Genomic DNA, 27,643 nt, shown 5'->3' on the forward strand with positions numbered 1-27,643 from the left:
GAAGGCCTGCATCCTTGAGGGAGTTACAGGAGTTACAAAAATGCAATGGTTACATTTTCATTTACAGACATAAAGAGGAGATAAATGAGGCAAAATTTGGAATAATATTTCAGTTGTTAGCCTTAATTATCTGATTATGTATGCAGTACATAGAATAGATTTCTAACAATCTAGTTTGCAGCTATTGGCCCTTTTAAAAACAACTATATTTTTCTGCTTACAGCATTGATTTTCCAAAAGTTGACTAAAGGAACAGAATTCACACACAGAAGGAAAAGCACCATTTCTCTAAGAGTGACCCCAATGAATCCGTCAAGGATAAACCCTCTCTCCAGTGGTGAGTACCACCCCCCTTGAGAAGGAGTTGAGGCTCACTTGGACACTTTCCCCACACAGCCTTCAAAGAAAAGAAACAACTACAAGAGAAAGCCCAGAACATATAAAGTTCAGTTACATCAGACATAAATAAACCAATCATTCTGCTAACTATTCATAAGCAGGTTATTTTTGAAAAGGTTCCGTTTCCTATGAGAAGCTGATACATTATGTGCCATCATTTTCAGTTCCCAAATTGTTTTCATATCCCAAGACTTTCACAGACCAGGACTTCCTCACACACCAAACAATACAGAGGACCCTACTAAAAGTTTGCGAACACCAGATTGCTGGTGTAAAGATCAGTCTTTTCTCTGTGTAACTGCCCACACGTGATTTCCCCCACAACACGTCACTTGGGACAAAACCCAGGAGCTATCACTCTGTGTAGTGACTAAACTGGGCAGCTCTGCACCCCTCACCCAGAGTCACATCACTTGGTGCACTGGGGCTCCATCCCCAATCTCTGCTCCTGCTGTTCACTCGTCCACAAGCTCTGCGTCTGACAGGGTCTGCCTCTACCTCTGCGGCCAGTATTCTCTGCTCTTAATTTGCCACTGAGCACCACCAAGTAAGCCAACTCTGATTTCAGATTTCTTTTTACTAGAGCTTATGCTGAAATGTAAAAACTTGCATGGTTATTTCAAGTCTTCACTACATATGAAGTTAATTTTAAGGTGGATAGCATATATTTTGTATAAAAGACTTCTAGATTATCCAGAAAGGAACCTCTTCATGCAAACAAAAAAATGCAGCCAAAAACCAAGGCTAATTTAATTTAAGCAGGGGCTTAAATTCCCCAGCTCCATTTCTTATAACAAACTTTCCTAACTGGATACTCTGGCCTCTTACCAGTAGGGACAGGAAATGCTGGTAGCACACGTACACACGCTCTCCAGTTACGGTCACTTCTTTTGCAGAATGTGCCACCACAAAAAGGGCAGTCAGCCTCCTCATGTCAGAAAAGCAACATTTGAAGGGATTTGTCTTACAAACTCTACATCTATCATCAATGCATAATGCAAAGTGAATCTGCCTATGACCTTAGAAAGTTACTACTTCACGGCAATGATATTTTCCAAGACAATTACCAAAAAAAAAAAAAAAACCACACCAAAAAAACACCACCACCAAACCATCACACTTATTTCCTGACTCTGGATTCAAATTCTGCCACTTTAAACTCAAATACTTTAAAATAATCAATATTTAAAAGTTTACCTGTGATTAAAGAAAGCCTGAATGAGTCATATTACATACAATAATACATTTTCTGTTTTCTTTCTTAAATTTGTGCTTTGAACTGCTCCCTGGAAACGATTAGCAACCAATTTCATTCTAATAATTTTTTTTTTAAGTGTGGTCACTAAAGCAAATGTGGCTTGAGAGATGGCCCTACTGATCACATAATACACATGGAAGAACACACATGCTAATCAGGAAAGATATATTTTATTTCCATTCTCCACCTTTAAATTGTTTTTATCATTGACACTCTCACAAATAAAATTATGTGTTCTCTCAATTTCTATTAAGAAAAACATCCATAATTAGCAAACTCACCTGACTCAGTGCGAAAAATATTCTGTTTACAACAGATGCTCCAATTTTTTTGTGTCGCACATGAATACTGCCAGAAATGTCCATTCTTTAATGGCATGATTAATGTAACATGTTATGTAAAAGTCCTGTTTACTCTAGCTCACCTAATTAATTAAGCAAGGGAGAAGTTTTATCTCTGTGGACAGTATTTTCAGGAAAAAATTATAATCAAAGAATCAAACAATAGGTACTTTTGTTCATAAAATTCCCAACTTTAAAGCACTTAGAGTCTTTTGCCAAGCACCACACATTTCGAATCTGCACAAGCAGGACCCTCACAAGGTCGGTGAAAGCATGGCTTTCCTTCCAACTAGTACACTCCTGACAGCACTTGGCCATGAGCTGCCCAGCCATCACCTCAGCCTCATGACAGGAGCACACGGTTTTTATGAGAGGATCCAACACCCAACAAGCTTCTCATTTCAAATGCTCCTTCCCGCACTGAAAGTCATTGTTGATGTTTTTGGATTCAGAATGCCTCACATCTGAGAAAAAAAAATTACTTTTCATGAAGCCCATTCTGCCGAAGCACCCTCAGAAGAATTCCAAGGATGAACTTGTAAGTGCAGAAATATGCATTTTGACAGAACAGTTTATATCTATTTAAAACTCAAATGGACTCTCCAGTTCCACAAGTCCCTGACAAAATTAAAATTGGGACAGAGTATTTTGAAAAAGCCTGAAGGTATTTTGGAAAATAAAGCTAGCAATACACAGAAAATGAATGGCTTTGGTTCTTAATTTATATGTACAATCAATCCATTTTACTCAGGGTTTCTGAAAATCCAAGCTAGAGTATACAGGAAAATTCATTTCAGTATTTACAGAGCATAATACTTTTGCCATCAAACCTTCCCCCACTTACAAAAGTTCCTATTTTAGTAGTAAAATTGGGCATGTAAATTATTAGAACAGACTTCTTAAATGCACTTTAATCTTCTCAAGTAGACAAAGGAACATCTGCAAAATATTTAGAGAAAAAGTACCATTTATTTACCCATACACAGTACGTCAAGACTCAAGGTGTCTTCCTCAACCATCCTTTCATCATTTTATATAATTTCTTCGTACTATAAGTTACAGATTTCTTCGCCCCTAAAAAAAAAAAAAAAAAAAAAGAGGACATGAAAGTCAGAAAATAGCAACTTTTAGGAAGGCTAACTCAAACACTTGGTTCTTACTACATTCAGAAAAGTATTTCCCTGGAAGAATGACAACCCAAACCATCGGGCAGACATTCAAATAACCTTCCTGTCACATTCATAACACAGTAAATAATGACTCAAAAAAATCCTTAAATGCTTTTAAAAGTATCAAAGCATGCAAAACAGAATAGGTTCATTCCAAAGGCCCAATGATGTTGCATACAAGCACATGGTGTAGACTATGACCAAGTCATAGCAAAGGTAGAGATTCATGATAAAACTCTTAACTAGTACAGAGGGAAACTTCTAATTTACATCATTATTCCTAAATGTGAATATAGGAAAGCTTTTACACCATCTGTGCCTGCTGCAGACCCTCACCAAAGCCCCACATTTCTGATCTGCTGCTAGTTAGCGTGTCCAGCTGGTCAGGACTGCACTCTGGCCTGGTCATGGATGTCAACAACCCAACAGACCATGCTCTGCAGCAGAACACCCAGGCAGGACCACCAAGAAGTCCAGGCCATTGAGTTCGTTAGCTGGCCACATCTGCGAGAAGAATCCTGTTGTTGAAGAACGGCACCTCTTGGGACAGCAGCCCACCACTCTGCTGGCCAGATGAGGCCTCATCATCAAGAGCCACAGCTATGCCCCAAGCTGCGCAGGCAACGCTTAACTGTGGGGATGAATGGGAAGGAGACAGAGGGGTGACCTGGGATAACAGAACAGCCCACTCGAGCACAACAAGGAAACTCCATCTGACCGCTGGACAAAAAGTTTCAGCTTCCAAACCCTACTTTGCCAGTTTCCTCCGCTCATCCGATTTTAGTTAGCCTTGCTCGATGCTAGGCATCAGGCACCTGGTTGCCTACAGTTGGAGTTGAGAAGCATCGCACTGACGCCCACCTTGATTAAAAGCAATCAAACACCGCACTCCACCAGCGGCTTTGCAGGACAAACACACATGGAGCACAGCTGTGCAAAGGCTTGTGAATTAAAATTGAAGACAGAATTGTTTGGGTTTTTTTTTTCATAGGAAATGTGCTGCTGACTGTTGAGGTGGAAATCTGTCCTGGTTTCAACAAGTTGTAGAGTACATTATAACCTCCTTGAATATTTTGTTATTGCCCCCTAACTAACGGCAGCTGCCATCTCACCACTGAGATAGCAGCACAGCTGCAGGGGAATAAAACTGCTCAACTAGCATCTGTGTCCTTAGGGAAAAAAGGATAATGCTGAAATGATGATGGGTACGGAACACCAGATTAAGAAGACATGTACCCAGGCAAAGAGAAAGCAGCAAACCTGACGAGATTATGACAAACAGCTATGACAGCAGCACTGCCAACATCAGGAGTGCACCAGGGACACCAGTGTGGATACACCGTCACAGGGATGTTGTCTGGACCAATTTGCCTTCAGAGTAACATGCCTATCCCTTCTTTATAACAAACCTCACATGAAGTCAAAATAGCTGTCACACTCCAGCTATGACATCATCCTGCAGCAGCCCACAAGCAGTGAACTTCGGAAAGCCCATTTCATTACACTAGGCCTGCCACGAAGGCAGACATTTCTCAGTTTTCATAAAGATACAGAAGGATTTTGCAGCAGTCATCACCTCCAAGCTTTTACCAGTTTTAGATAGGAAAGAGTCAAGGAAGACTCCCACACACTTTGTAAAGCCTAGCCTGAGTGTTTAACACTTCCTGACGTTTTACCAGAGATGAGCTTTCTCCTGCAGATCTAGAGTAAAAAACCAGACTGGGTTTTCCTGCGTTTAGTCATCTAGTACTTGGAAACTTAAAAATAAAATATTGTTAGTCTTGGCATTTCAGCAGGGTTCTGAGATCCTAGTCAGTGGAGCTACTTATTTTTTCCTCCTTCCAGCTTTTTTTTTTAATTAAAAACCCACTCCAAAACAAACAAAAAAAAAAAACAAAACACAGAGCGACTTTTCAGATTACACCACAGTCTAATCACACCCTTACAAATTCAAAACTGAAAAAGCAAGTTTTTAATGCTGCACAAAAAGCTTTGATTTTGACACTTACATGCAGAGATTAAAAAGTATGGTACCTTACACTTACTACCATCTTCCTTATGTTTAGTTAACAGAACACTTTTTACCTGACTAGACTGACTAAGAGTAGTACACAGAAGCAATTTAGACAAAAGTCACACCATGTGACACCAGAACACAAGGAAAGGTCTTCTGGACCATACAAGCCTCTTAGACCCAGGTTTTGCCATCTCCTGCACTGGACTTCTTTGGGGGAAAAAAAGGAGTATGATAATACTTGATTTTAAAGAGACCTTAGAAAGTCATCAAATGAAGATAAAATACTTCAACTGAAAAACGCGTTCCGTGTTAGCAGCCTAGAGCCACAAGAAGTCAAATGAGTATGCAGGAATGAGGAAAAGCACACGCTCTGTTTCTGAAGGGATGTGATGGACAGTAAAAAGCCTGTCATAACAAACAGGCTGTGTATAATCAGTTCTGTGCTTCTTGTGTCTCTAATTGCAATTTAAATACACTCAATTTACCTTCTGTAAGGAATCACCCATACATATATTTTCAACTTACAAAACCACATGCATTCCATACGTAAGCTCAAATTTTTCTGTATTTAATAGGTTTTTGCTAAAAGCAAGCACACTAATAAACTCAGGATGGGTTTTTCTTTGCAGCATCTCAAATAACAAGTAAATAATCATGTAAATTCTGAAGTGCCTCACACATCTGCATTAAAATGGCAGACAGCATAGGAATCCCAGCTGCAGAACAAGGCCAGGCTGAGCAAAGGCAGAGCACACGAATGAGAGCCATGGGTCCAGGCTCCACAGTTAAGACTCTGAAACTGTGCAACTTTGCAAATCACTGCCCAGTCTCCCAGGTGCAGTACTTCCAGGACACTGCCCCTCAGATACTAGGATCACTCTGCCAGAATCGACTTCCCTGTGAGGTCAGCATACTTCTGGAGGGGCAGGACAGCACATGGCAGACCCACAGCCGTGGCCTTGCAGGGTGGCCATTACTTGCACTGGGCTGCAGCTCGCTCTGCCCATCGCCAGTCCACGCTGACCCTGGCAGCAGCCCAGCACTCATTCCCCCCCCCCCACGGGGAGCACTCTGCAGAACCCCACCCACCAGGGCCTTGTGCTGAGACGCTCACCTCTCTGCCCCAGCACACCCTGCTGCAAGGCAACATGCAGGTTTGTACATACAGCTGGTTTCTTTGAGCAGCCCTCGGGGTGATGATTCATATCTGTCGTAAAAGTTAATGGCTGTAATTATGGCTCAGCCTCAGAAGCTGAAGCAGTTGGACCACATGAAAATGTCTACTTTAGTTATGGGCCTATGACTTGGTGGTTCCACCTCCTCTTTGGATGTTTCCACTCTATGATACAGAACAAAGGCCTAACACACATGGAATCAAGACCACAAAATCTCAGTGTAAACTTCAGTTGTATCTGGTTTTACTTAAGGATCCATATTCAGTTTTTTGGAAGCATTAGTGTTGTAAGATAGTGATTTGGCTAGAAGTCCCCTAAAGTTTCCCAGCAAATATGCCTGGCTGTAGTATTCTTTATTTCCTTTCAAAAAGAAAGTCTAATGCATGTACTTCTGAAGAGCTGTCACACGGAGGCAAACAGATCTATATCATCTGTGTATCACACACAGACGCATGCAAGCTTTTCACAAATTTACACTTGTCCTGGTTTGGGCTAAATCAGAACTAATTCTGTTTTAGTGCTTTAACTTTTCAGTTAAGTATCCTCTAACTACCAGCACTTTCTGAAACAGCAGCCTGTTTTTCCAGACAGTGACTGCTCCTAGCAGTGATAAGGCCTGATGTTTATAGTTCGTACCGAGGAATGGTATGCAGAGAGGCCCTTGCTTATACTTGTTCTTATGGCGACCAAGGTCACTGCTAAATCTTGTACTCCGTGTTGGGGTGCCAGGAGTGAAAAGAGTCGCACCTACAGGGAGAAGCGAACTGGACAGGTGACCCAAACCTGACCAACAGAGTATTCCATCCCATAGACGTCATATTCAGTATAAAGCTGAGAGATCACGAGGGTCTCGCCCCTTCGCTCTTCTTCGATGGCCGACATCTGAGGAGGACTGATCCGTGCATCCCTGAGTAAGTGGGATGGTAAATATTTCATTTTTTTTCCTTATTCTTATTATTATCTTTTCTTTTATTGTTATTGTTCCATTAAAGCTGTTTTAGTTTTCTTTTCCAAACCGTAAAGTCTCTCTCCCTTGTTCTCTCTCCTTTTCCCTTTTGGGAGGGGAGAGGGGTTAGTAGAGAGCGTCTGTCATTCGTTAGTGGCCAGCCCAGCCTCAAACCGTGACAACACTAATGTTCAGTGGTATGCATTATCTGCTCAAGCAGCTGATGAAGACTGCAGTTATCACTAATCTACAGATTTTACATGTAAAGCTGTTCCTTACAGTTAGAAAAAAAATCCTTGAAGACACAGTATATTTTTATGCCAATTCTAAGAGAACAAATGTTATCCAGAGCAGCAACAGGCATTTGTGCTAACTTAAAAGCACTCTGAACAATTACTTCAACTGATGATTTAACTCAGAGTATTTTATCTACAAGAAGTTTCCAAGGCTTGTCACATTTCTCTGGTAAAGATACAAAGAAGAAATCTAAGCTGAAGAAGTGTCAACATCTTCAGAGGAGCTAAATGTAAGAACTTCAGAGTCAGTTCCCAAGCACCACACAGACTTGGGCTATGTGGGAAAATAAATCAAGTGATGGTGCCATCCCTAATGGGAAACAGAGCATCAACCTCACCACAGACTAAGAGAAATACATAGGCACATTTTCAAAAACTAAATAGGGCATTTAACAACAAACAACAACATAGAGCTTGAGCTCAACTCTAAAACCGCATTGGCAGAGAAAAATGAAAAAAGTTTTCTTGAACGGGTTGGAATTCTTTATTTTGCTTGTACTCCTTGCCAACAGCATTAACACACAGCATGCCATCTCAGCAACAACTATTCCTGATGTAACATTTAATTTAGAAACATGCTGTATGTCAGACTACCATGCTACAGACCAGAGAGCAGGCATGTCACTTTTTGTTGTTGTTAAGATAAAACAATCAGCTAAGGAAATTATTTTGTCTCCCCTATTACATTTCAAAAAGAATGATGGCCATGTAATGAAAACGAATTCTTTTGCAAGCAGACATGGGACAAAAGTACTTGTAAAGTTTCTGGGCACAGCAAGAAAAAAAGTAGGCAGGGCTTTTTTGATGGAGCCACTGATTTAATTAATCTTTCATAATTCTCTCATTTTAGCTACTATTCTTAACATAAGTATTGCAGAAAGACAGAGCCATAACACCTTTCCCAAAGTCTCTACTAAGTGTGAAAACAGGCCTTAGGAGAGCAGATCATTAGACAGGATTTGGCTAAAGAATGAAGAAAGAAGCACAGAATCCTTAGGGATTACATTTAAAAGCTCTCTCCTCGCACGAGCCAAGAACATACTTTCAGCACAGGAGCCAAGTGTCTTGTCTGGGCACAGTACCCATCTGTACAGAGGTGGGCTGGTGGGAGCCCTCAGGAATGGCCAGGAACAGCGTTCATGCCTGACCCCTAGTGACGAGTTCTTAAATTAAGAAAATGTGACGGGGAGAAAAATCTTCATTAGAAGATACAGCAAATTTTAACATAAACTCAATCGTAAATGTTTGGAGAAAAGTATTTAAAAAAAAAAAAAAAACACAACAAACCAAACACAGGCAAAAGGCTTCTCCTACCTCACTCCTCAACCCACAGAAAGCCATCCCTCCTAAATTCCAGAGAAGATCTCAGATGATCATGCAAACATCACATCCAAAAGACTGAGGTCACACCCCTGGGCTGTCAAATCTAATTTCTTCTTTCATGCACATCACAATTTAGGGTTTTATTACGAAAAATACTATTTCTGTGCTTCTGCCCACCTGTAGCAAGCAAAGCCGGTGTTGCTCCGGCAGGGCTCAGGTAGAGGCTTGTCAGGAGGGCAGGCTGTGCCCACACGAGTGAGGAGGGCTTCGCTCCCATCCCAGGCAGCCCCATGGACCAGAGCAGGGGGACTCTCCCCTTTCCCTGGCCACAGTGGCTTCACTGCTATGCCCGAGGAGGTCAGCTCCACAGGCACGCCGCCCACCCGGTAAACTACAACCGGGGGTTAGGGAATGTCAGAAAAAGTCCTTTTCCACATCTAATTTGTTTCTCTCTGCTCATAATCTGCAAGTAACCCTAAACGACCAATCGTGAGTTCTCTTGCTCATGGGTTTGGCCAGATCCTGGAAGTGTATTTATGCCTACAAGTGCATAAATAAGGCTAAACTAAAACAAACTAAATTATGCTAAAACTCAGGAAAACCAAACTCTCCCAATCCTCCTGGCTCAAATTTGGCTTGTGATCACAATTGCTTTGCTCTATGTGAATCAAACCAGAAAAAAAAAAAAAAAAAGAGAGCATTTTCAATATTAAGAGCACCAGTAGAAAATACATGGTTTTAGATATAAATGTCACTATGTAGCTGGCTGGTTAGAAGATAACTCAAGCTTGTTTTAAAGGGGAAAAAAAGCCACTATATATAAACCAAAAAGCAGTTAAGAAAAAGGAAAGAAAAGGCATTTCACAAATACCTAGTTTCAGGTGCAAAAAACAGAAGACACAGTAAAAATTACAAGTCCTACTAAAAGATGCATGAGAACCCCCCAAAAGTCCTAGTAACACCACAGGCTGCAAGTGATTGACTGCATGACACCCAAAAGGAGCTGGCCCTTCCCAGTGGTGATTTCCTGTTCATCAGAACAGGCAGATGGGGAGCATAAAAAAACCTAACAAAGCCAAATTACTTCTGTTCACACTCTTGCAGTCACACACAAAGAGCTTTGCCCGCAGGACAGTCAGGGTGCCAGCTTCCACCAGCAGTGAATTCAACGCAACACCACTGTCTTGGATCCCTCCCCTCCAATTACTTCGCTCTACAAAACACACTCTCCATGGATTTAGGAACAGACAGGTGACAACCTGGAACTTCTAAGAGACGCAGGTTACAATGCAAGAAGTCTTGACCACTAGTGGGTCATTTTGACAAAAAGCCCCAGAAGTAAAACGTCACACTTTTGGCTGGAAATCTTATGTTAGAAACTAATACCTGCAATAAGCTTAACTCGTACAAAACAAAAATTTGCTTTCCTCACATGGTATTGTGCCCTTGGTCTCCTCCAGCTGCTAAACAAAGTGAGGCAATAGTTTTGTCAGACTTCTTCCAGTTACTAGGACAAGACTATTAACACAAGCACATAAAAAGTGAAACTGGCTGCTTATTTCACTCAGCAGACCGCTAATGGTCCTGAACACAGCAACTGGTGTTTCTTTACAAGGAGGTGGGAAGTGTAACATGGAGTCACCAACTAAAGAGCAGGAGCTGTAGAAAACTGGACAAGGACTGCTCAGTAGGAAACTACACAGCTACTTTTAAATCCAATAATGGCATCGTTTGTATACAATTGCTCTTGTGGAAGAATTAAAAATGGGAATGAATGAGTTCTGAAAATTATTTGAGCAACTTCATGCAAGAAACAAGGATTTTTCACTTTGCAGGCATTAAGACTATCTCCTGATCAGTTTGAAGTAAATGAAGGCTCAGGTCTTAAGCCTTTCTTTTAAATCAAGCAGCAATGCTTTCAGCTTTTTTAAAATGTAAAAATCAGGTCGCCTTAACATTAGATTTATTCCAGAACTCAGAAAACTGTCTGAAGCTCCAACTTCACTCAGTCAGGAAGACTCCGATACCTGTTTCCCATGTTTCCATACAAAGACAGTCCTTTTTTTCCCTTCTACACCTTCTCTCACATTAACTCTGTAATACTCACCTCTTTTTTTTTAAGGTAATTAATTTTGAAGTATGATAGTTACAGTAATACCCAAGTACACCAAGTAGAGGCTCAGTTTGGACTACACAATGTCTTTCAAACACACACCTGCCTTCCACGCCTGATAAAAACCGTCAGGTCGTGCCAATGCTCTCTTCCTCAAAACTCATCCTCTTCCATATTTTGTGATGAAATAATCTTATTGTCTACATACGCACCAGTACCACATACTGATCGTGGAGGGATCCACTCACACGTAGAAGCCAGAGTGAATTATAAAGTTTAGGGTTTTTTCATTTTTTAATTCAAAAAGAGCAGAATTAGCACACATCAGCCAAATCTGGCCCACATATAAGATGAAACTGAAATCAGAAGTTGCTTTTTGTTACTTTTGGGTTGTTGCGGGGTGTTAAGTCATATAGATTCCAATTCTTCTTGGTATGTTACAATTTCTTGATAGTTCTATAAAGCTTCTGCTTTAAATATTACTTTTATTTTCCAGGGGCTTTCAATTAGACATCCAAAAAGTATATTCTTTAAACTCTTGTAACAAGACAGTGTAGGGGCCCTGTGATTTTTACTTTGTGAAACAAGAAGGCTTATGTTGATAGAAATCACACACAATCTTACCAGCTGTTAGTATGGTTTTAGCACTCTGCACTATACTGGAAGGTCTCACAATTCCTGAGATGCCTGCAGAGAAAAGCACACAGATGTTACCCATCTTAGTAGTTTTGGGGGGATTGTTTTATCCTCCAACATACACAAAGTTAAACATTTTTCCAGTTACACAAGTCAGCCTGAAAGTAAAACATACACTTAGGCTGAGAAAGTTTGTTTCTATTCTACTTTGTCATACTAATTGTAAATATACTCTAAGCTATTTTAACTTATTTTAGATATAATGCACAGAAAAAAAAAAAAACAAACCAATGTTAGAACAGACAACCAGTAGGAGCTGAACAAATTCATTTACTTAGTGTTCCCATTATTTCTCTACTAAGACAATTAGTCACAAAGGATTCAGATTTATGTTATCTAAGTGTTAGTACATTAACTTTCTAGAGCAGAACAAATTGTATTCATTGTTTACTTCAATATGAAATTGGGATTTTGCACTTCTCTGATCCAGTAGCAACACCCCTACTGTGCAATGCTTGTCCAATGCTTGTCCAGCTTTTTTAAGTTATCAGGCTGTGGGACATAAGGCTCGTTTACCACATTGCACTGTGGCACATTCGGGTCTCATTGGCGAGTAGTTCTTAGGTATCAATGGAATGTCACAAAAAACGTTAGAACTTTTTTTGCAAAGTATTAAGTTTTATCTGCTGTAACACACATATATAAAAGCATACCGATATGTGCAGGACAAAACTATGGTACATTACTAAATACTTAAAAATGTAGAAATGCAGCAGTCCCAGAGTTAAGTCTTCTAAACTGAAAGTTATTCTTCTGCATTAATCACAGTGCGGAATATAATTTGAAATATTCTTTTTAAATTCTTCTTTCAAAGCCACTTCTATAACAAAGAACAAAGCTTTGGGAAACCCATGAATAAGTGCAAGGGATACAATATTGCACCACAAAATTTGGAGGGGTAGGGCAGGGAAGGGAACAAATCATGTCAAGCTAGTAAAATACCTCAGGACAACGCAACGCAACTGGAGTAATCAGCTTTGTTGTGAAGGATTAACAAATGGCTTGTCCTGTCCTTTACCTGGCTTCTTGGATTAGGAAGATCTTTTGGCCACAGAAGCGAGAGAGAGGTTTTTGATTTATTCCCCCCATAGCGTACAAACTGCTTGGCTTGAGAACACTGGATCTACCCAACATTTGACACTGAACCGCTGCATCACCATGCACCACAGCCGTGCCTGCACACCCTGTACAAACACCATCGCAAGGACAGCCAGCTCGGGGTGGACAGCCCAGAGCTCTACAACCATCCACAATGCTGCAGCTCCTGCTCCCAGATCTAGCTGTCACCACAGGACTGCTGCAGCCCAGCCATGGTAGCACAGCAGCTGCCAGAGACCAACATGAGAGCAGCCCCCCATCCCAGTGTCCTGGTGCAATTCACCTCACACTGCTAATGGAGAACTGCAGCTCTCAGCAGCTTCATTTCCCCTGACAGAAACCAGTATCAGCAACTGGCTGGACATCTCGAGCATCCAGGGAGCTCTTGCTATGTTCAAGGAGCATGCAAAATTGGCAACCTAGAACTAAGATGTGTCATGTTCCTTAAAGATATAAAGGACTCTTCAAGCACTAAATGTTTTCATTTTTCTGCAGTACGTTGATGTCTGCAGCATTAGCTTTAACTTGCTCGTATGACATAATCTTGCCTCAGAAAAGCCATGATGAGTGATAAGCACCTCAACCTTCTTCCTCAAACCTTGAGTTATTGGCCAGAGCTCAAGTATCTGGACTGACTGTGATGACTGGGAAGGGTAATGTCAGCAAGCCAGAAAAATCAACTTAGCACTGCAATGTCCAACTGGCAGGATATAAAGCTCAGTATTTAGATGAAGGTATGCCAGCCAACGAAACCCTGAAGATATAAGCATTCCAAATAGAGATGGTCTAAGCAAGCCACACTACTTCTTAAAGACTACTTCTTACAGGACCCAAACCAAAACAGATCTTTCTCTGTCAGTAGGAATGCTATTTGCTAGGATTTCAGTTTGCAACCAAACAAATCCAAAACCATGCTTTTAGGAATGTCTCTCACGATTAATCTCTTGTTTTCTTCATCGTTCTCTCTAAACCATCCTTCTGAATCAGAAGAACATACACAATAAATCTGTGTATCTACCACGTCTTACAGGAGATTACAGACACTGATCTAGGCCTACCTTGATGCACCACAAATCCACAGTCAGGATCATGGGCAACTTGCAGTAAAATTTCTTCCACATCTCTGTTTTTTCCAGGGGGGTCTACCAGAGAAGTTATCTTTTGCTGCAGGGTCCTTGGCAAAGCCATTAGTTGTGCAAATTGGCCTTCTGGGCTTTTATCAATCTAAGTGTTAATAAAATTAAAAAAAAAAAAAAGACAGTAAAAACATTCAGTGTTAAGAAAGTTGTCTTTTTCAAAGCAGTCAGAAAAGTCTTTTGGCCACCTTTGACCTCCAATAAATATCTCAAATATCAGAATCTTCTGAACCTGAAGAATAACTCAATGCAAAGATGTTAATTTTTATCCAAGGGAAGACTGATGTACACACATAATCTTGCTGCTCCTGCAAACAACTTTTAGTTTAGAGAAAAACATTTTCCTGGCTTTAAACTCAAAGCACATCTGGTTTCTATAATTTGAAGGAAACATTTATTCCACATTTCCCAACCTAAATCAGAAAGTCAATGACCCTTTTTTGACTACAGCAATACCAACATGCAGGCCTGTATGCATTTATACAAAATGTAAGCACAAACACTGCAAAATGCATAATGGAGCAGATCTCTCCCAAACTGGAGGAAAACATGAAGAGCTCGATTCCTCGCACATGACTTTTCAGACAGTTCACGAAGAGGTCAGCCAGGAGCCTAGCTGCCCTACACGCTCCCTTTCGTCTATGGGGAGACAATGGCATTCAGGTGAAACAGCACAAATAGTAAGTACAGTGACTGCAACTGCTGTCCCTAGCATATGGCATAATCTTGCCCTCTGTCAGTGTGACACTTGCTTGTTTTAAAAACGTTTATGAAGAACAGTACTTGCCTCCAACCTCCCCAGATGGTGCTTGTACACCACCTGAGGGCAGTCCTCTAAGATGCTACTGTACAGCTTCTGAAAGTGGGGAACATTAGATTTCACTATGTTCTGCACTTTCCATCTGTCTTCTCCTATCACCATTCTGAAATCACCTAGTCAAGAAAAGAGAAACAGTTAATTCTTTAGGAAAAAATTGGCAACTAAAAGAACGTAACAGAAACCAGCATAGTACAAAGCTGTCATCTAAAACTTTATTCTCCAATTCTATCAATGCCCAAATAATCCACAGTGAGGATCACCTTCTAATAGTCAAAAAATACTACTCAAATACCTTCAAGCACAGAGAACAAGATTCAGAATTGTTATGTGGCCTCTCATACCCTGTAACGCCATCAACTCACGTGTCCACATTTTCACTTGGATAACAAAAAAAAATATCCAGCTGCCAAGTTCAGCCTCAAAAGTAGCAGTGACACAGCTCTCTTCTTTGACACCACACTTTGAGGAGGAACAGATTACCGAACAAAGTGGCCAGTCCCCATATTTTCTGTCCAGAAACAAATAACCTTCCATTTTCCAGTATTGACAGAAAACAGTTTGCATTGCCTTTGCACCTCAAGGGCAGCACCTGAAGCACAGCTGATGGCAGTCAAGGTCAGACCACCACATCACCTTTTTCTCTCAGCCACATATTTTGTTAGTCCTTTCAAAAAGCAACTCCTTTTCATACCCCTGTTATGTTACTGACCTTTGCACTTTCTTTTACAGTATGCAACCAAAAAGTTTCAAAGTGAACAAGCAGAAAGACAGTCAGTCTGTAGCAGAGCAATCACCCCCCTCCATCAGGTGCTGCCCTGGCATCCCCCAGTGTGATCGACCAGGAGCTGGGGGCTCAACGCAGCACACAGCAACAAACCAAATCCTGAACCCACATTCACAGAATCACAGAGTGGCAGGGGTTGGAAGGGACCTCTGGAGATCTTCTAGCCCACCCCCCCTGCTAGAGCAGGTTCACCTACAGCAGGTCACCCAGGACTGCATCCAGGCAGGGTTTGAGTATCTCCAGGGAAGAAGACTCCACAGCCTCCCTGGGCAGCCTGTCCCAGGGCTCTGCCACCCTCAAAGTAAAGAAGTTTTTCCTCATGTTGAGATGGAACTTCCTGTGCTCCAGTTTGTGCCCATTGTCCCTTGTCCTGTCACTGGGCACCACTGAGAAGAGCCTGGCCCTGCCCTCTTGACACCCACCCTTTAGATATTTATAAGTGTTGATAAGGTCCCCTCTCAGTCTTCTCTTGTCCAGGAGAAAGGTCTCTCAGCCTTTCCTTGTAAAAGAGGTGCTCCAGTCCCCTCATCATCTCTGATCATCTTCAGGGGATTAATGTTGCTGCAAGGTGGTACCTTGGCTGGCATGACTCGGGTTATTCCAATTTATGTCAAGCCACAAAACAAACACTTCCCAGATAAATGGTACTGACTCCCTGCTCTCAGAAAAATGGTACTGACTCCCTGCTCTCAGAAAAATGCGTAAAAACCCAAAAGGATAAACATTTTCCATATTAAAGCATGAACAATTCTTTTCAGAGTCTCCAAGAGACTGATTAGAACAACATATAAAGTCAATTTTGTCTACTAGCATTCCCCTTGAAAAGTTTAAGTCTTAACAAGATGTCAGCAAAATAAAATATCCCTACAGGTGTAACTGACAGACTTTTTCCAAGCTGCAAGTCTTATTGCTTTGGCTCTGCTCACACAGCGGAGCCAATTTCAACATCTTACAGCATAGTAATGGATCTCCCACATTTTTGGCTAATGGCACTGTTTCCAAGGATAGATGATGAAGTACTGCGGTCACTGGTGCTCACCAAGAGCCTGGTGACATTACCAGGCAGGTCTCAGGTGGGCGTGCAGGCAGCCCTGTGGCATACACCCCAGTGACTGGCCCTGGCCACCCACATCAGCGCCCTCGATGCTGCCACTGCCAAACAGGGAACAAGTCAGGAAAAAAAATGCTAAGGAATAGCTGAGCAAGCTGCCACCTAAATCAACCAGATTAGTGCTACGTAAAGCACAGTAATGCGCCTCAGCAGAGCCGAGATGCAGCTGATAAACCGTGCCTGCCCATCTGCCTGCACTTTGCTTTAAAAGCCACACTCACATTTCTATATGAACAAAGAAAGTGCTGTGAGAAGTACCACTCCAGCCACACTTGTTCATAGTGATTTTATTAAGGATATCAATATTTAAAGAGCAATGCTGAACTAAATTGTAACAATTAAATCTTGAATTGAAGAGTCATTTGGAGTAATTTCTTAAATTTTTTTTCCATACCAATTTTTCATATCAATTTCGTAACTAAAGAAAGGGGGAAATTCTCTTAGCAAAAAAAAAAAAAAAACAAAAAAAAAACAACCAGGAGGTGAGTGTTAAATGTGCATTGAAGAATCATAATCTGGATCTTTAAGTTAACTAAACAAGAACCTAAACACAGCACATTCAAAAAGTACGAGTCAGACTATCAGATGTATCAACATTACACTGGGAGAAGAAAGAAAAATTTCTTTCCAAGGTTTTGAACCATTAAAACCAAAATACAATCCACACAAACAGAAAAAAACCCACATTATTTCACCACATTCAATCACCATACTTGGCTGTTCATAAATCAAGCAGCAATGAGGAGTTTTGCTTACATACCTACACCTGTTTCCCACGAACAAGCACAATTCACCTTGCCAAGCAGTTACGTAGCACAGCACTGAAATGGAACACAGCGCAGGCCCCAGGCAAGGGAACAGACGACTTGCTGCCTGTCAGACTGCTGGCTGTGGCATAGCAGCTATAGCTGCAGCTTTTCCCCTCAGCGACCCCAGCCACCAGAGACTAACCGGAGTAGGAGAGTCCTGTGATCTGCACATAGAGCTCCTCCTCGGAGAAACTCTCTGGCAGCATGAGGAAGGCTGCTGTGACTGCACTCCGCAGGTTGCTGCCCAGGGCTGCCTGCAGCCTGCTGTTCTCGCTCTGCGTCAGTATCTTCACCTGAAAATCAGAGTCATCGGGAGCCAGACTTCAGGGAAGTGCTACTGCAGATAGAGCTAGAAATGTTACTCAATCCAGCATGAAAAACAAATAAGAAATTTATTTAAGATTAGATCCTATTATTATAGTACAATAAAGACTAGAGTGTCCCCTTTTGTTTACACAGTGTGCCAGACAGGAACATTTCTTCAAGAATTAACAGCCTCCTAACAAAAGGCTGTTTGTAAAAACACATTCAGAACTGCTATAAGCAACAGCCATTAAGTAATCTCTGAAGAGCTATTCACCTTTTTGTATTCATGAGTGTAGGATTAACCAAAACAGTAAATATGAATGTATCAACAGAAATACTTCATATGCAATTATGCAATAAGAAAAAGACCACTGTCACACTGAAAGAGAATGGAATACCAGAAAAAGAGGTAGGTTTCCCTACACATCTTCACTCTACTTTTATTATTATTCTTATGTAATTAGAGAACTCCCCTAACATATACTTCAAGTAGTTTCTCAGACATTAGTTATTCTTCTAGAAGAAGCAGGGCTTTATTTTGCACTTTGCGCGAGCAACACATGAACTTCACTCACTGAAGCTGAGTGCTTCTACATGCCACAAAGAAAAGTTTATTTTTAGGAAACATTCAAACTGTTCAAGACCAACTACAGACTCCAGTCACCTAGGATATGGAAATATACTGGAATAAAAAGTAGATCTTCAGTAAGAACTGAATACAGAAACGTATTACAGAACATTTGGCAGATGAAGTCAGCCTGCTTTACAAGATGCTAACTATGCTCTTTCAGAAACAACTCTCCCAAGAACATCCACTTCTTGTGAGTTTCTGTCTTTTTCAAGTGTTCTGGTTAAGCAATACTGCTTTGCTTATAAAGGGTGGCTTCTTAATATCTGTTTACTCTAGAATACCTTAAAATGCAAACCTGCTGGCAGTTATGAACAAATGTATCCAACTTGCTTTTTCTCCCCAAAAGCCCATTCACATACAAATAAGTTGCAGTATGTGGTGGGTTGACCCTGGCCAAAACGCCAGGTGCCCACCAAAGCCACTTTATCACTCCCCTCCTTAACTGGACAGGGGAAAGGAAAAAAAATAACAACAGGCTTGTGGGGTTGAGATAAGGACAGGGAGATCACTCAGCATTTACTGTCACGGGCAAAACACACTCAACTGAAGGGAAATGTAATTTATTATCGATTAACTCAGAGAAGAGTAATGAGAAATAAAGCCAAATCTTAAAAAACCTTCCCCCCACCCCTCCCTCCTTTCCCGGGCTTAACTTTGATCCCGATTTTTCTCCCTCCTCCCTCCTCCCCAGCGGCACAGGGAAGAAAACAGGGAATGGGGGTTAGGGTCAGTTCATCACACTGTTGTTTTCTGCTGCTCCTTCCTCCTCAGGGGGAGGATACCTCACACACTTCCCCTGCTCCAAGGTGGGGTCCTCCTCACGGAAGAAAGTCCTCCATGACTTCTCCAGCATGAGTCTTCCCATGGGTTCAGTTCTTCATGAACTGCTCCAACGTGGGTCTCCTTCATGGGGTGCAGTCCTTCAGGAACCGACTGCTCCAGCGTGAGCCCCCCTCACGGGGTCTCTAGCAGCAAACCTGCTCCAGCGTGGGCTTCTCTCTCTCCACGGGCCACAGGTCCTGCCAGGAACCTGCTCCGGTGCAGGCTTCCCACGGGGTCACAGCTTCCTTCAGGTATCCACCTACTCCGGCGTGGGGGCCCTCCACGGGATGTAGGCAGTCATCTGCTCCACCGCCCATGGACTGCAAGGGGACAGCCTGCCTCACCAAGGTCTTCACCACAGGCCGCAGGGGAATCGCTGCTCCAGTGCCTGAAGCATCTCCTCCCCCTCCTTCTTTACTGACCTTGGTGTCTGCAGGATGTTTCTCTCACATATTCTCACTCCTCTCACTCGCAGCAATTACTGCTGCACAACAACTTTTTCACTCTCTTAAATACGTTATCACAGAGGCAAAAAACGCTGTCGCTGATTGGCTCGGCCTTGGCCAGTGGCAGGTCCGTCTTAAAGCCGGCTGGCATTGGCTATATCTGACATAGGGGAAACTTCTAGCAGCTTCGTACAGAAGCCACCCCTGTAACCTCCCCGCTACCAAAACCTTGCCACGCAGACCCGTTACACAGTATTACTTGGAATTCTGCTCCCACAAATAACCTGAAACAGCTAAGGCATCCTTTCAAGTAAATATTTTCCTTTAGGAATGTAAATACTCCATTAATGAAAAGAACCAAACCAAACACAGATTCAGTAAAGAAAGTATGAGAATCAGAGATACCTGCTACACAACATTCTTCTTACAGGACAGACATTGACAAAGCAATGTCATGGCTGGCCAATACTATATTCAGAACATACTTTTAATTATTCTGAAATCTTTGAGAGGGATAAAACTAGAACAATATCTCATTTTAATATGATGGTAGAAGCAACACTATACAGGCTGCTTGTTTCAATCATTCTGCACTAAAGCATGAGTTTGCCTAACATCTAATCTATACAATAGTCTGGAATTGCACCAGGGTGGATTTTTGAAGGACGTTTTCCCTTCTTTGATTTTAATTTTAAAAATTAAGAGTTCACTATATAAGCAAACATTTCAGAATTCCTTCTAGCTTCTCCTGCAAATTGCTCTGTATTGTTTAGCATTAGAACGGAAGACAACGACAAAACACATTAAAATACTACACATTCATCTGCCCAGAGTAAATTCTATTGCCTTGCAAACCATGGGAGAAGTTTACTGAGTGCACACAGACTTGCTCAAATAAGATCCAATAAACAAGACAGGCTGGTCATGAGGATAAACCAATATTTAAAATCTCATCAAGTAATTGACTTATATGTGCTTTCATAACTTGCTGCTACAGGGAAACTCTAAGGGAAGACAGAAGAGAGAAGTCCGTGGCACCTCAAGCAGTCACACAAACCACTTAGACCTTAGGCTAGCCCTGGAAACCACAGCAAGTTACAGACACATTTTAAGAACATCACAGTTACAGCCTTTTAAAATGTGAAACTCAGCAGAGATGCTGTCCCTCCTCATCGAAGACCACAGACTTGCTTTAGTCAAGTAAAAGCAATAATCTGCTCCTTCGCTAAAAATACCCTAACATAAACCAGGACTTTTTCAAAGGGAAATAATACACTAGGCTTCAAAAGTAGAATGCCTGAAACACCACAGTAGTGATACCATTTATGAACAAATTTTAAACAGTTCAGAGCTAGAAATCCCCCAGGAAGATGGGGGGCAATAGTCAACACCCCAGTACAACAGGGACAAATGTCGATTCTTGGGGTAAATCTGACAGACCACCAAGTTAAGGAAAGCTTTTGCACAGCACAGAGAACATCAGCAGAACTATTCACTGTACCACAGCACATCAGGGGGAAGAAAGAAACCAGTTCATTCTGGTTTTACAGCATACAGAGAATTCAGTTAGACAATGGTAGAGATGTTAGGATTATTAAATATTTTAAATGAGGGATATATTCAATTTTATAAATAAGCATGACCCTCAGTCATCACAACAGTTTAAAGCAGGAAGCATGTTACCTTCGCTGCTAGGAAATCCATAGACAAGGAACTGCAGGCGCATGTAAACAGAGATACTTACAGATAAACAAAATGCACAAAGAAAATCTCATTATAGAACAGAAGATGCCAAAAGCGCTATTTCAGTTTACCATTTAGTGTCCTCCATACTCTGCCAAATATCACGATAAGAGAAGTTTTCCATTCTCTTTCAAAAAATGATTTTACAGATTTGGACAATGGAAAAATTCTGTAATCAAATATGTGCTCTGTCACTTTTTCATGGGAATTTTTATAAAATAAAAAACCTAAAACTTCCAAGATCTCTTTAAAAAGTAGAAGATATTTCTGTACACTATCCATACTCCTCTCTCTCTCACCCCACTTCCATTTATGAAACCCTTCCTTCTCTTCATAGTTTCTGCAGGACAACAGTAAATACACTAAAGCAACTACTTACAATCTATGTTTAACAAAAATTCAGTAACATTTCAGATGCTTTTTAAAATTTTATTCCTCTGAAAACAAAAACTATGCATCACTTGTGCTTATTCTACTTTTTAGGTACTGCAGCTTTTTTTTTTTTTCAGGAAACCTCTCAGTTACAGATAAATTACAACTCAGTTTATTCAGCTTTTCAATACAGTTAATGGGAATTTAGCTAATCAGCACTATAAATTTCACATGGATGAAAACCCAATAAACTTTCAATATAAACAAAGAAGCCTGGGAAGAAAAGTTCGCATTTGTAAGTGGCAATTCCAAACTCCATCTATTCAGCCAAACATTCTGGAAAGATTACCTGGTCAAGGCAACCAGTCTATAACAGAAACAAAGTCTTCAGGGAAAATTAAGGCAGGATTTTCAAGCCAGAGCAAGTGTTTTTGCTCATGTGCGAGAATAGCTGGGACGGCTGTCAGGCAGAGCGACAGCTTTGTGATGGAGCACCAGAAAGGTGCTGAGCTCTTCCTCCTCTGTGTGAGTGTAAGGAGAAAATTCCCAAACAGTTAAACAACAATAATCCAGCTTCAGTCCACCATGCCCAGAGCCAGCACAAATGGCAAATGGGATGACAGAGATAGCAGCGTACAAGAACACAAACTCCAGAAGAGGCTTGTTACACATTTTTAAGGAGGTAAAGGCAGCTTTCTATCACTACCACTTACAACATATATATCAAGACATCAAAACAGTTGTGAAGCCAGAACCAGCAGACATCTGAAACATGTACAGCATATCTAAAAAAATTAGTAATTTTTAGTTGTGTAACATTCAAAACCCCAGTTAGTGATTTTACAGATTCCACACGAAGAGACAGTTCAAACATCCACCAAGTAATTTTTCAGTCAAATCCTAGTTTAAGTCCTGCAGTCTTTACTCAACACAAATTCCTGTGAGCTTTATGAGAATAACTTGGACCGATTTCTTCTTTTAGCTACTAAACAAATGTGTGTCAAGATGTCTCTGCTGTCTTATTAGTAACCAAACAAAATACCAAATTCTCCCTTCTGGTGTAAGTACCTACTCCCACCAAATGAAAAAAACATACAATTTATATATACTAAGATGATGAAAAATTCTAAAATAAATCAAAGCAGTAGCACATGCAGTTACACTGAAAACAAATATTCACTATTCATTGTTAATGTAAAATTCGTAATTCTTCCTTTAGTTATTTTTCCTCAACATGTCAAGTTTCTTTCTTTTTAAAGATAACGAAGTTGTTCTAACCTGTATCATGCTGTAACACCTCTCCAGGGACCGAGAAAAGCCTCTGAGACAATCTAGTCAAACTTTCACCCCAAATTTTTAGTTAAAAGCATAATTAACTTCTGTTCCCAGACCTGCACAGAGAGATTCTCCTCTCCTTCCCCATCCCCTCTCAAGAAGCTCTAACTCGGTGCCGCTGCTGCCCATGGAGAGCTCAACACCGAGCCATGCCCTGCATCAGGAACCAGCAGGAACCACCAGCCTCGTATGTTTTGTCACGCAAACACGGAGGAGAAAAACCAACACGTCTAACATGCATTAATTAGAGACACTGCCACAATACCGTGAACTAGGCAGTCACCGCTCAGCAAAGCAGCTTTCACCTCTAAAGATCTCAACTATTTAACTGGGTTAAATTGTGGTGACTCCTATAATTTGTTATAAAAGGTAACTATTACATTTACCATGAAAGGGACTTCAAGTTAGAGTCCAGTTATTCAAGATTTACTATAGGCAGAAAACTGCAATTACTACACTTACCTGTAGTAGTTTGGGGTTTTTTTTCCACACGACACAGAGTATCGTTAAGGACCACATTTCCCTTCCTTTCTGAGAGATTTCCCCTCCAGGACCAGCCCCCCATGTCAGGGCAGGTTATTTGTTCAACACTGACACACAGGTCCTTAACAGTCAAAGTAAAAACTACAACTGATCATTTTCCAGCCCTGAATTTCCTGCATTTCAAGACAGAAAACTTAACAGACCAATAGTTACCGGTTTTTGTAGGCGTCCAGCAACATAGAGGGTTTTCCAGTGAAGTAAATCATCAATCAGGGTATCAGTACTAATTACGCCGTATTTTATCATCTGGAAAAAAGCAAAATAAAGGCTCTTGAAAAACCATATACCTGCACCATTTTCACTACATGAAACTTACTACTCACTTACTTACCATAACTGTCGTTAATTCTAAGGAACACGCACCTCTGGTAAGAAAAATGGATGGATAACATCAAAACATTTGAATGTTTTAATGAACACAGGAGGTTAAAAAAATAATAATTCTTATTCACATGCAGACTTCTGGGAAAAGAAATAAGTAGAATGCACAGAACTAAGATCCTTCCTAGAATCAAGGCTACAACTAAGTCACACAAGGATCAATCACTAAAGCAAAAGGCTTTAAAGCCTCAAGTACTTGAGTCTAGAGAGACACTGACACTGCAGAGTTGTGAACATTAAAGCACACTGCTCACAAAAAGATTTTGGAAAGGTTATGATCAGTTTTGCACCAGACAAACGTTACAATAGTTGTAATAATCCACAGTATCCTTTGTGACGCTGAAACCACTCAAGAAATAGCTTGTCAGAGATGTAAAATAAAAAAAAACCCTGGACACCTCTGTGCACCCTTAATGGGGGCGGGGGGGTACCAGGGAGCTTTCTCCTTTGCTCTTTGATGTTAGGAAACACATTGTGATTTTGTAGTTCATTTTATGCAAGTGGAAAAAAACTGAGCTTTCAGCAGTTTGTTACCAATTTGCACTTCCCAAGTTTCCAGAGATTACTACCACCACAGTGAAGCAGATAACGCCAGGGCTTCTGGGTAACAACAGGCCACACGCTGTGACACAGCTGCATCACTGCAGTGCGAGGCAAGGCCATGAAGAGTCAACAGCAACAGAATTTCATAGCAAAGATCACCGATTCTTTAAATAAAACGCAAAAATCCCTTTTTACATAAAGTAAACAAGGTTTAGACCCTGAATTCTTGCCTCATACAGACACCTTGAAACAAAACGGCAAGTACATAACAGACTGCTTCATCTGCCTCTCCAACTCTCTGTGAAGAGTTCCGACAAACGCGACATTACTGCAGCCACGCCTGCTCTGAGAAACGGCTGTCAAGTGCCTACTGCACATGCCGCGTTTCTCCACAACTGTCCTTCGTCTCACTTTACTTCCCATTTCCCTTAACAGAGCTCGCTTGTCCTACATGCAGTTTGTTACCACGTGACAAAAGTGACCGCAAGCCAGCACCGGGACACAGAGATGGTGCTTCCCTCCCCGAACCCATCCCCACTCCCCCTCAGCACCCACCGCCTGCACCAAGAGCTGGGAGTAGGGCTGGCTGGACAGGTACCACTTACCAACAATTAGTAATTATACCCTCAATTACACGCAAGCTTAGCAGGGCAGGGTGTCAGCCACTAACAACCATTGGTGTCCACTCCAGCTCCCCAGGTTAAATATTCACATTTTACGTCAAGCAAACATCCAGAACCCCCTTTGCCATCACCACACAGCCAACTGCCGAAGCAAAGGCCTCATTTCCCCACAATACACTGTGCAATCACTGGAACTGGCAGACAGCAAGTAGTAGGGAAAAAACTCCAGTTTCTGAAGCACTTCAGTTGTAAATTCCAAACATAGTTCACACTTTCAAAGCGCAAGAGCAGCTGCTCTGTTTGCTTTTCAGTTAATGTGCTGTTTGTGTAATGGTTTTGTGACATAAACATTGAAGATACTGTTAGTTCAGGTCCAGTTAAGATCTACAGGATTTGCTTCCTGTACAGAAATTTGCTTTAGGCAAATCATTTCAACAGTTCACACATAAGCCTCTGACTTTATTTACTCAAACTACTTGTACTTACCCTACCATTACACGGCACTAAAGTATTGTAGTAAATTCCTGCTCCATAGCTCTGTACACTGCTGATCTGTTTGGGCCCAAACACTTTGAGGAAGGAATAATGACTCCTGTTCTTTAACAAGTTCATCATGTGCCAGGTCACAGGATCGTCAACAGCAAACACGAAATCCAGCATATTGCTCTGCAGATAAGGAGAACAGCATCGAGGTTTACGTGTCAGGAAGCAACCAGTGCTAATCCTATTAATCTAAGGGATACATAGTATTGAGCTAATTATTTTTCACATGAGTAAAAAACAAACAAACCCAAACCACAAGCATTAACATCACATATAGTTTAAAGGTTCCAATGAAGTTGTCTGTTTTCTAGTCCAACTAGCAGAGATGGTCCAAGATTCTCCTGCCCTCCTGGTCATGGGACTGACCTTCACCCCCCAGGAGCAGGCAGTGAGATCTCCATCACCCCGGCTCACAGCCTGACCCACTCACAAGCCAGGCAGGCTCTTGCTGACACTCAGGGCTACAGACAGGGGATATGGGCAGGTGAAGCCAGCAGAGAGCCAGCAGCAAGAAACTGCACTTCTGGTGCATTCACCTGCTTTGGTCAGCAGAGCCACCCCAGTCCTGACGGTGTGACATGCACCTGGCTCTTCAGAAGAGACTGGCCCACGTGTTCCCTGCGCACAAACAACTCAGACCTGCAGCAAACCAACGTTGGGGGTGACATTGCTTCAAACCCATTAGCCCTGCCTCTCTGTGGCTTCCTAGTTCCAGGTGGCATTGCAGCGAATCAGTCAATGTTAGGTCAATGAAAAGACCATCTGCTGGCTACCTTTTTTCCCCATTCTTCTGCATAAGGATGAGGTGCTGGTAGAGCTCCGAAATTCTAATTATCCTCTGTTTTTCTCTTTTCAGAAATGAAAATGAGACACATTTAAAGTCGCATTTGTGGCGAGTGCTCAATCGGCAAGCCACAGCGAGCAACGCTGCCTAGTAACAATTTTGAAAAGGTCGAACACATACCCGGAAAAACGTAAATACATATGGAAACACTATTTCCAAGCAGCCCGATCTCCAAACGTCGAGGAAGCACCAGGAACGCCACCCAGGTGTGGGACGCGTTTCGCCCGAATCACCCTCACACGCTGTACCGAGAAGGGACCGCTCGTACGGGCCATAACTCTTAAGGCCAGCGGCATCCGCGCCCTGACCCCCCGCCGGCGGGCGCGAGGCACCGAGGACAACTGGTCCCGCACCCGCACCGCCACAGGGCGGCTGCCAGCGCGGCTGCCCCGGTAAGGCCCCCGCCGCGCCCCGGCGGCACGCTCCCCACCCCCCCACCCGCACCGCACCGGACCGGACCGGCGGGTCCGTCCCGGGCCAGAGCAGCCGCCGCCCTCACCTCACCGTGCCCGGCCAGGGCCCCCGCCTGCCGGAAGACGCCGGAGCCGTAGGCGAAGGCCAGGCTGAGCTCCTGGGGGAAGTGCGCTAGGACCCGCCGGAATTTCACCCCCGAGCTCGACAGCGCCGGCAGCGCCATGGCCCGGGCCGGGCCGCGCCGCCCTCCCGGCCGAGGCGGCGGCGCGCGGGAAGAGCGGCCGCGGGAGGGCGACGCCGGCGCACAGCGCCCCCTGCCGGCCTGCGCGGGCTTGGCGGACCCGACGTTATTTTTCCTCGTTTTTTATTTTCGTGTTTTGCATCGATTCCGGGCTCCCTCAGGCGCTGCCGCGCACACCCCGCGGCCGTGTAGCCACGGCGACTGCGCTCACGGCTGTCCCGCCTTCTCGTCTCACCGAGCCCGGCCAGGTGTTAATTTTCAAGTCCTGCTTAATAAACTTACCTGAACCAAACGGGGACCGTAAGTCTGCAGAAGCGGCGGGCGAGACCGGAGCGTGACTCGTCTCCTCGTCGTTTTATCCTTGG

At 42.4% G+C, this 27,643-nt stretch overlaps 1 protein-coding gene across 5 annotated transcripts in view; it reads right to left on the reverse strand.

The window, feature by feature from the left end:
- TAMM41 (TAM41 mitochondrial translocator assembly and maintenance homolog) overlaps positions 1-27,260 on the reverse strand; it is a 46,426-nt gene extending 19,166 nt beyond the window's left edge. For 2 of the 5 annotated variants that reach the window (XR_015183797.1, XR_015183798.1), the window contains exons 1-8: positions 27,123-27,260; positions 25,723-25,902; positions 23,843-23,935; positions 17,634-17,784; positions 14,755-14,900; positions 13,890-14,055; positions 11,662-11,724; positions 2,964-3,072 (exon numbers count right to left, since the gene is read on the reverse strand). Coding sequence is in view for 1 of the 5 variants with exons in the window: in XM_086470604.1 (XP_086326730.1) it covers positions 2,996-3,072; positions 11,662-11,724; positions 13,890-14,055; positions 14,755-14,900; positions 17,634-17,784; positions 23,843-23,935; positions 25,723-25,902; positions 27,123-27,260 (1,014 nt within the window). In the remaining 4 variants the exon portion in view is untranslated. Of the gene's footprint in view, positions 1-1,844; positions 2,463-2,963; positions 3,073-11,661; positions 11,725-13,889; positions 14,056-14,754; positions 14,901-17,633; positions 17,785-23,842; positions 23,936-25,722; positions 25,903-27,122 lie in introns of those variants that run through there. The other 3 variants (XR_015183800.1, XM_086470604.1, XR_015183799.1) reach the window with 3 other exon arrangements.
- Positions 27,261-27,643: the final 383 nt, after the last annotated feature.

This window comes from Leptosomus discolor, chromosome 9, assembly GCF_034619465.1.
Source record: "Leptosomus discolor isolate bLepDis1 chromosome 9, bLepDis1.hap2, whole genome shotgun sequence".
Classification (NCBI taxonomy): domain Eukaryota; kingdom Metazoa; phylum Chordata; class Aves; order Leptosomiformes; family Leptosomidae; genus Leptosomus; species Leptosomus discolor.